This window comes from Porites lutea, chromosome 1 (assembly GCF_958299795.1).
Source record: "Porites lutea chromosome 1, jaPorLute2.1, whole genome shotgun sequence".
In the NCBI taxonomy this organism is placed as follows: Eukaryota; Metazoa; Cnidaria; class Anthozoa; order Scleractinia; family Poritidae; genus Porites; species Porites lutea.
The window spans coordinates 5898040-5907952 of NC_133201.1; the positions used below are offsets into that span (position 1 = coordinate 5898040).

The window sequence follows — 9913 nt, forward strand, 5'->3', positions numbered from 1 at the left end:
ATAACGATCACTTGGAGTCAAATTGCAGTGCATGTAAGCGATGCGGATCAACAGATCATCAGTATGAGGGAAATTATGATTAATATGTGCGTGTGTTCAAGATGTAACAACGCGCTGATGTCTTAGTGTGCAGCGTAAAATCAGCATTGGGTTCTTTATTATTGTTTTTTTTTTGTTCACTAAAAGTTGTGAAGAGTGTATGTTTAAACCCTTCAGTTGTTATATACTTACGGTCGCGTGACATCTCGGCAACCATCCTCTCGTCACTGTCAGAAAATGGTGTCTGCTGTGGCTTCACTCTTGCATTTGATCTGAAAGCAACAAAACTAACTTGGATGTTAAAATACCTTACTTGCTCACCTTCAATACGCAACTCTTGTTTCAGTCAAAATCACGGACAGGCGGGTTTCCTGGAGGAACTCATCCAAAAAACGAACGTACTGGCCAAGGATGGGACTCATCTTGAATCTTGCCAGGGTAAACTCTTGCTCGTTAACCCTTTAAGGTGCTTTCCGTCAAAAGTATTAGCTTCTGACTTGTCTCGGATAAAAAACCAAGATGACAGAAAAAAAATGCAGAATCTTGACATAAAAAGGCAAAACTTGGTGTTCATCTCGCCGACAGGGCGCGCCCCAAAAGAACATTTTCCGCTTCCTCTCCGATAACCGTTGAAAAAGGTAGAAGTGTAAAAAATCGCGTTCGAAGTTCCTGAAAGGCAATGTTTTAAGCTTTTATAAAGCGTTAGTAGAAAAAATATAATCTTTGACCTGCACTGTGTGTTTTTAACTTTATTGATCATCAAAGTAAAGCTAAGTACAGTTATTACAAGCTACAAGTATGATCTATATAATGTTCTTTCATGTTTTTAATGTTAGTATAAAAAAATGACACTCAATCATTTCATACTGAATATTTAATTTGCAAAGCTTTATTGATCCTTTAAGTGTAACTAAATTACAATCAAATAAAACTAATATAGCTGCCGCGGGTGAATCTTGGTTCAGTTAGCACTGGATGGCTTGACGGCTTCTTGAACGATGGCAAAAAAGAGAAGTATCTTGAGAGAATACGACGAAAAATGTTTGTGTTGTACGTGATGTCCACCCTCGAGATGGCCAAAATTGCAAAAAACGAAAAAAGTTGACGGTCGTGTTGGCGAACTTGACAGGGCGCGCCCAAAACTGTTTTCTTCCTCCATTCTTATGATGAAAAAAATCATAGCAAAAAAATTCCGCAAAAGGAAAAAGTCCGCTGACGTTCGACGTTGCTAAAATAAAATAGCATTAGTAAATTATTTAGAAGATACTTAAGACAGTTTAAGAAACCACACTGACAGCCACTTACTTTGTTGTTTATTTTTATTTTATTAAATGTAAATAATTTCCATCAATCCTAAACTGCAAAGCTGTTTGAATGTACAGCTTTACTACCACAACTTTTTAATGTATATAAATAGGAAAAAATACACACCAACAACACAGCAGCGTTCGTATCTTTTATTAAATTCCATACACCAGTTACAGTTAAATATCTACTTAAATAAATAATAATGTATTTAGGTACCTATTTTAGTTTGAAGATACTTTATTTATATAAGAAAAAAAGTCACACCACAGCAACACAGTAGTAATGTCGTTTTTTATTAAAATCATAATTGAGTTACAGTAAAGTAGCTAATTAAATAATTGGGGAAGCGCTCCTACAAGAAAAATTTAGGATCCAGGCAAAACCGAGGAGTGTTCATATGTCCATAAAACTTGACACATCGAATGGACACCCCAGGGTTCCCCAGACCGTACGCAGTGATCATTGGCTGCTTGCAATCGACACATTGTCGATACCAAGCCTTGCAATGTTTCAGTCCGGATGCGTAGATCGAAAAACCGAAAAAAGCCGAATCGAATTCGAAGCCGAGTTCCGACTTAAGTCATTAGATAATAAATAAGCAAATAATTGCACTAACCTGGTGTCCCTGTGTATACTTGGGCTGATAAATATGGTTCAACGTTTGCATAACTTTCAACGTACCGTACGAAAAACGTTACTATAGAAACTTGCTATGTACACTTTTCTTGAGGACGTAAGCAACAATTCTTAATAGACGCTGCTGGTGCAGTAAACGACTGGTTTACGCAGGCGTAGAACCATTTAAATCAGCCCTACCTTATATTGGTTGCTGCACTCCGTCATGTTTTGTCAACACCGGGTACATGATGGGTCCCACCCCTCCAAGGGAAACGAGGCTCCAAATGCTGCTTGAAAAGGTGTAGTCTCATGTTGTTCGTCCAGATGATGCTTGCATGTCAACTCTCGAAGATGAAGTCCAGCCGGCCAATTATACTAAATAATCCTTGGTAGCCATTTCAACTAACATCTATTTTTGCTCAACGGCATGGAAACTATATTCACTTTACACGTAGTTCTAAAAGGCCAGTGGATGGGAAAAATTTTCAAAAGTAATTTTTTCCTTTAAGATCTTCACTTTGTACGAGTGATAGTAAGGATTTTGTGCTATTTCATGAAAAGCTAATTTTGAATTTAAGCCGTTTTGAGCATCAATCTTAGTTGAAACAGCTTTTAAAGTAATTTCTATCTGCTTTCTTCTCTGACTATCCTTCTTTCTAACAAGCCGGTTGTTTTTGATTTGAGGCAGAATAATATTGAAGTCATCATCATCATCATCATCATTATCATCAGTTTAATCCCATATGGCTCCTCGTCTTCTTTCGTCATTAGCAGCCGCCAAAGTTTCCTTATCTACTTAACTAACTACTTAAGCTTCTAATTCCTACGCGACGATCAAATCTTTGTTCTTCTTTCTTCGGCCGGCTTCTTCATTTAACGAACAATGGGACATGAGGGCGATCAAGTCACAGATCAAAGTGACACCAAGACAGCTGAACACTGCTTCAGGGCAACCATTTCCAATGGACCATTGATATGAAGACTACCTACGCCTACAATTTGTAGACGATCAGTGCCTGCGTACCGCAATGCAGGGCTTCTAAACAAGAGAATTCTAACGCAAGGCAAGATTGACAAGAAGACAAACCCAGTCGTCTCAATGGCAATGAAGTCTTAACGAAAGAAAGCTCCCGTTATCTAATGAACGACAACTATCTATAACCAATGCAGTATACACAACAGCAACACTGGGCGCAAATTCAGTAACCCACAGACGAAGGAAAGGGTTCCCTACGCATGCGCATTACCGAACTGTTTTTGCGGCCAATGCTATTCTTGTGCCTACCACACGGGTTACTGACTCTTTTAACAAACTACTAGTTTCGTGTTGTTCCTCCGGCGATGAATCCACGCTGCGTCGTAGATTGGTGTGTCGATGATTTCCTACGCTTACAGTTTGTAAACGGTCTAGCCTAGGGTGTGTGTGTTGTCCCATAATCCCCTTGAAAACTTGTAACAAAGCGTTTAGCCTTCCCTTGAAGCAACGCCTGGTCATAAGTTTGTAAGACTAAACCGTACACTCTTCTACGCTCGCAAATTTGGTAAAATTAAACTCATCTGAAACTTAATTTGTCAATCATCGGTAAAAACTATTATTTTTTTGTTTCGGTAAAGGAGACCAAATGGTTCACAGACTTAAGGTTTTGATGATTTTAGGTCAAGCACGACCAAATTTGCGAGGCTAAACTATTTAACTATCTGCAACTAGAGGAACCACTTAACCTGTAAGGGGTGGCCAAATAAGGTCCCCTACGGCAGTTAAATGGTCTTTAGTCTCCAGTCCTAAATGTGTCATTAAGTAATTAACCATTGTCTGGTTGAACCTTACGAATGAAAGCTTCACTTGCCCAGTGTATGAACTGTCAAGTGAAGTGTGATTAGTTAAATTCGATTTTGCGCAACTAAGCGGGAGACCGGAGCGAAGACGACGATGTCCACGACGACGACGTAACGACGAAATGCCTCAGACGAAAAGACGAAAACCGAATCAAAGCCGAAATTGCGTTTGAAAAGCCTAAACCTATCGTTGACCGAATACCTGCAAAGCAACCCAAGTTTGAAAAAAGGGAAGGGGAGGCCCTTACCAGCCCAGGGAGCCCGCTAGCTAATCTAACTACAATTAAGTAAAGCCGAAAAAAGAAGTCCATAGACTTCAAGCCGAAGTTGTGTGTGTGTTTTAAAGTGTGCTTTGTAAGGTTCATCCAGAGTTCTATTACATTAACCTCCCTTGACCCAGCCCATAATCACGGACCTAACCTGGATTGAAAAATAGCTCATAAGCATCCTGTCTGGAACTTGTGCTGTGGAAGTTTGAAGCTGACGGTACAAGAGGAAGGTGGTCTTGTCTGGTGGTATGGTTTGGTGGTCTGGTCTGGTGGTCTGGCAGAGGAAACGGATCTGTTTCTTGGAAAGCTGAAATTCGTAAAAGAAAAGGATTAAAACGTTGCGGAAAGGAAATTTAAGTTAAACAATGAACTGCTGGAAAATCCCTGGGAGGTGTGGGTGTGCTCAACAAAGTCACGGTGAGGCTGGGCCGCTAGCTCTAAACCTTATCCTTTTATATACCATCTTTTACAGAGAAGGTATAACCTTTTTTGTTGACAATGGTACCCTTTTCACACACCTAGTTTTTAACTTTGCATCCGCTTAAATGTACTGTCTTTTAAATATGAAGACCAGTACATGTTTCTGGAATTTTTTTTGCAGCAATAAAATTTATCTGTTTGCCTCTTTGGGTTATTTTTCAGATCGCAATGAGGGATTTGTTAACTCTTTTACATACTTCAACTAGCGAAATTCCTACCCTGTTATATACCCGAGGCCTGAAGAAGGTATAGTACCCCTTCCGGGTGGAGCCCTCCCGTATAGGCCCTTATAGGGAGTATTGTCCTCGGTTGGAAATGTCTCAATTGTCAAACTGTGCAACCTTGGTGAAGCATTAAGGCCAATAAGAATATATATAAAAAACATTCTTCTCACAAACGAGACGGAGACCTTAGAGGTAGACCCCCACAAAAATACTAAATCATCCTTTTACTTCTCGCTTTTTCTATTTATTTAGCTAAATATTGATATTGATAATATTAATAACTAGGAAAATCTCTCAACAGCCTCTAAAGTTGTTATGCAAAGCGACACATGAAACTTTTGACTCTCATTCAATGCAAATACTGTTTGCTGTTTGCTTTTGTTTTTATGTTAGAGTTCAACATCCAAGTGAGAACTTTTCTGTGGCAATGATCTAAAGGACTGTAGTCTTTCTCTTCCACAAAGCAGGGCTCATTTGTTTTTTCCAACTGAGTGTTACAAATTTGTCTAATGTACGTTTGCCTGGTTTCGCCAAGTCAAGTCACTATCTGACATTCATGATCAGATTAAACATTTCAACACCTCTAAAAAATAACCAACCGTAGATGACATATAAAATAAAATGCTAGTTTTGATGATTCTATAGATTATTTGATGAAAAACGTGCCTTACCTTTTTGAAAGTCGAGTTGCTGAGTTCCAAGTCTGTCACGTGTATCAAATTTGAGTGAGCCGTTCGCCATGTGGCCGACATCTTTATTCAGAGTCTATTTTTCAACTTCCAATGTAGTATTTTCTGCAACAGAAAAATAATTCTTACTAAGTATATGGTTATCGATATTAAGACATACTTAAACATCGAAAGTATCTACTTTATCTACTTTTCAGAACACAAATTACAAACTCAAGTAAACGTGTACTAAGTCTGGTCGAAGTAATCTTCTACCTACCTTTCTGGTACGACGGAATCCACAATGTTTGCCAATGTAGCATTTTGTGTTAAAGCCAAGAATTCAGTACAATGGAAAACGAATTTAACGGTAGTGAGAGTAATATTCCGCAAGAGTTCACAGAATCGTTCGCGACAGTAGCGAACTTTCGCGTCTTCCTTCTCGATGAATAATTATAACAGTATTTTAAATTTGAATGTGGCGCCCTCCAGCAACCTCGTGTTCAAAAAGTGCTTCATGATTGGTTCTTGCTTGCACGTGAAAACGAATCGAACCAGTGGCATGTTCAGCACTTGTTTACCACTGAGAAAAACAAATTAGGAACATTTGTCGGGGATCTTGAGTTTTGTTTTCCTTTATTGTGGTGTGTTGCTGGAAACTTGTATAAAAATGAAAAGCGTAGTGTCCGGCTTGAGGAACAGCCGGCCCAAAATTTCGAACAGTTTTCTGGAAAGGAAAAACGTGTAACATCCGCGCAAAACAAATCTAAATTATTCAGAGGCCGAGAAGATTCTTTAAACCAGGGGGAGGCCAGGGAGGTGGGTAAGGGGAGGTGTCCGTCTAGGGGCTAGCGACTGAAACTTTAATTGGCTGACAACATGTTCCTGGTTTCTTAAAGTGCAAATTAATGGCCTGTGATCATAACTTTCTATGTAACCACAGGTAGCCCAAAAACCTATCGTTTCAGTAACCTACGAAAATCAAAGGATTTCAATAAAAAACAGCTAACCCTACATAAAATGTGTATTACGTCTCTCCTGTGTGGTCCATGGGCCGATTTATGGCCGTTTTATGGGTTGTACTGTAAACGGTTTTCTCTCTCTGATAAAGGTTTACCAAGGCTGGGGACTCCAGTGAATCGAAGCGGCCCGACGGATCCACCAAAGGAAAAGGGCTGTAAATTCGCTCCAACGGCTCCAGTTGCCTCCAAATTCCGCCTAGGTAACACACGATAGTTCTGCTTTCCATTTGTGATCTTGCTTTAAGCAGCCTTTGCACTCAGAGCGAATAAAAGGTCGCCAATCTCTGCAACCTTTCCCGTCTGAAGCCATCGACAAAACCTTGGCTTGAACTCCGCGTTACCGTTGAAAGGTAGCGACACGGGCTGAAACTCAAATTACTCACACTCGGGGTGGGAGACAGTCTCTTGCTCCCGTTGTTTTCTTTCTCGGGTATTGATGATGTCAACGGGAGCAAGAGATTGTCTGTGCTGGTGGAATCCGGAATCCTGGGCTTTGAAGTCTAGGATTCAGCCCAAGGAATCCGGAGTGCCGTTAACGATTAGAATCCGGAATCCAAATTCCACACACAAGGAGAATCCGGAATCCACTGGGCGGACCAGAGTTCAAGACAGTTTAGACTACGAGTAGTCCGCATTTTTCCTCAGGGATAGTAGAGCTAGCGAAACAAGAGCGCGCGCAAAAACCACCCGCCGCGTGTCGCCTTTTCCCGTTTTTTTTTTTTCGGGTGCGCTCGCGTTTCGCTCGCTCTACTATCCCTGAGGAAAAATGGGGACTACTCGTAGTCTAAGACTGTCTTAGACTACATTAAATGGGGTCTTGACTCAAGTAAATACACTCGTTAATATTAATCACTTTATTGAACATTTCATAGATTCAACAGCACACTTGCAGATTGTTGTATCTGACATTGGAGCAATAAGATCTCTGTCTGACGGCTTCGAAAGTTGACTCTGGGCTAATGGGTATCTACTCCAAAAGGAAGACAGTTCCATTTACTCTGTATCTTTCTTTTGGCCCGATTATTTAAACATAGGTTTTTCAGTGTTTAACTACGCCGCATTCTAAAACATTTTCTCTTTGTTTTATAAAACTGACTTTCATAACGCTGTCTACTTTTGTTACCAGTGCCAAAAACTGGTATATGTATGGCGCAAACTAGGGTAACGGGTAAGTACTTAAAATTAGCCAGTAGGAAAGAGATCTGGTTGACCGATCGTCTTAATAAACCAGCGCCTTAAGTTAGACTTCGTTTAGATATAATCGGTCCTTAGTTCCTCTATGGAAACAATACTTGAAGTTAAACTAGAGACTTCATCTTTGCTGTTTACATGTAAGAACCGAAGGTGAGATTTAGACGATAGAACACTGCGCCTGAAGTTTTTTAACAGCTGACCTTGATTACCTGCCGGAACTACACTCAACGAAGTTAAAACATTTTCTTTAAGACTCTGAAGTCGAAAATCACTAGCACTGTCAAAAGTCCGTAAAAGCTCCTTTAAGCTCCCCCCCCCCCCTCTTACACACACCATCCAATCTCGGGCTTCCTTAACATGAGGATTAGGAGCGAGGCTGGGTTTACTCAATAAATCACTACAACTCTTTTTTCATCTGAAAATAGTTTTTGTACAAACATCAAACAACTCGACTTCAACGAATATCATTCAATCTACAATACTCCCCCCTTCATAATCAAAACGTGAAATTTGCGTCTCATTCTGGAACGGTGGTGAATTTCGCGGGAAGCACTAGACGACGAGTAAAGCAAGGGTAAAAATTTGTAATAATAATTCTTTTTACAGACTTTCTTACTTCCACAATCTTCTCCCGAAATCCTGTCCAGCTCCGGAAGATGATAAAGAGAGTTTAAGCTTCACGTATACGGCATACGGCAAACGTCAGATTCAGTTTGAGAATTTCACAAAATAGAAAATAAGGAGATAGAAACAGCTCAAAACAAATTCTTATGGACAAGAAATTGCGTGAAACTACTAATTTATATTATGTGTAAAAATGATGAACGGTAAACGACAAGTAAAGGGGAAACTTTATCACGAGATACAAATTCACGTTTACCGATTCACGTGAACGTGATGCTTAACCGCTCTATTATTGGATAGGGAAATGGAGAGGACGGGTGGGGGAGGTGGGGTACCTGAGTTGTTGGCTTATTTTTAAAAAAGACAATTATGTACTGAAAGGGAGTTGAGGGATCGTGGATAGAAGAAGCTTTTTCGATATGACATAATTCAGGTATTTCCCCGACTGAAGCAAGGGCAAAATGTCTTAATAATAATTTCTTTTACAGATTCTCTTACTTCTGGAATCTTCCAACAGTAGAGAACGGGATTAAGCGCAGAATTCATGTACAACAGCGAGACGGTAAACCATTGAATTGCAAGGAAAGTAGCTTCAAACCCAAGTGACATCCGCGCGGCTACTGACAACATGAAAGGGAGGTAGCACACAAGAAGGGACGCATATACCCACAGTGCTGTGGAGACGGACTTCTTGAAACGTTTCACATTGAAAGCGTTAGTTGATACTTCGTCTCCGGGGCCATAATTCTGAACTTGGAGCTGAAGAGTCCGCAAACTACGAAAGATGATGACGTATGAAATGGTGGAGACACTTACGCACATGACTATTCCAAGGATTTGGAATAAGCTGAAAAGGGCTGGGCTTAGGAATAACGTGAGTGCGTGAGAAGTACTGAAGAACCAGCAGATTGCCAAAATGGCTCGTGTACGTGAAATAGTTGCGACCTCTCTGTAGCGCATCTTCAGGCGAATAGCTAGCACTCGATCGACGCTGATAACTGAGAGGGTCTGCAGCGAGACGCCGACCGAAATAACACCAGCAACATTGACAATAGTTCCCATTATCTCGCACAAGTCTGTCAGTCCTTCTTTTCCCACCAAAAGACGCACAACAAACAGAGGTTGTACAAAGATTCCCACGCCTAGATCAGACAAGGCCAGGCTGCAGTAGAGAGCTTTTGAGGCGGCGTGAACGCTGGTGGTCTTTCTCAGGGACATCAAGATTAAGATGTTACCTATGACTGTCATGCAGGCCAGAATGGAGTTTATGACTGCGTTAGTAATCAACGAAGGTACCACAATTACTGGAAAATCGTCTTGGTGCGACTGCAGACCACACCAGTCTTGTGGGGTATTTGTGGCTCCTTTGCTGGAAGAATTCTCCATCTCTAGCTTGACTCTTTCTGCGAGTAAAACACAAACCTTATTAATGAGTCTGTCAGATTTTACGTTATCTGGCTTTGATATTTTTGCCCAAAATAATAATAATAATAATAATAATAATAATAATAACTCAATTTAAGTCTCAAGCTTCTTGCTTAGCACAAGTCTGAATCAAAAGGGGATTATCACAATTTCGATTCATTTGGTTGATTTTCGGATCCACATCGTATTATATTTAGGGTAACATA

General features: G+C 40.4%; 1 protein-coding gene across 1 annotated transcript; it reads right to left on the minus strand.

The window, feature by feature from the left end:
* Positions 1 to 8711: 8711 nt before the first annotated feature.
* On the minus strand, positions 8712 to 9668 carry LOC140937175 (adenosine receptor A3-like). Its single transcript, XM_073386741.1, has one exon. It carries the CDS (start codon positions 9666 to 9668, stop codon positions 8712 to 8714), a length of 957 nt encoding a protein of 318 aa, XP_073242842.1.
* Between the last annotated feature and the right edge of the window lie 245 nt (positions 9669 to 9913).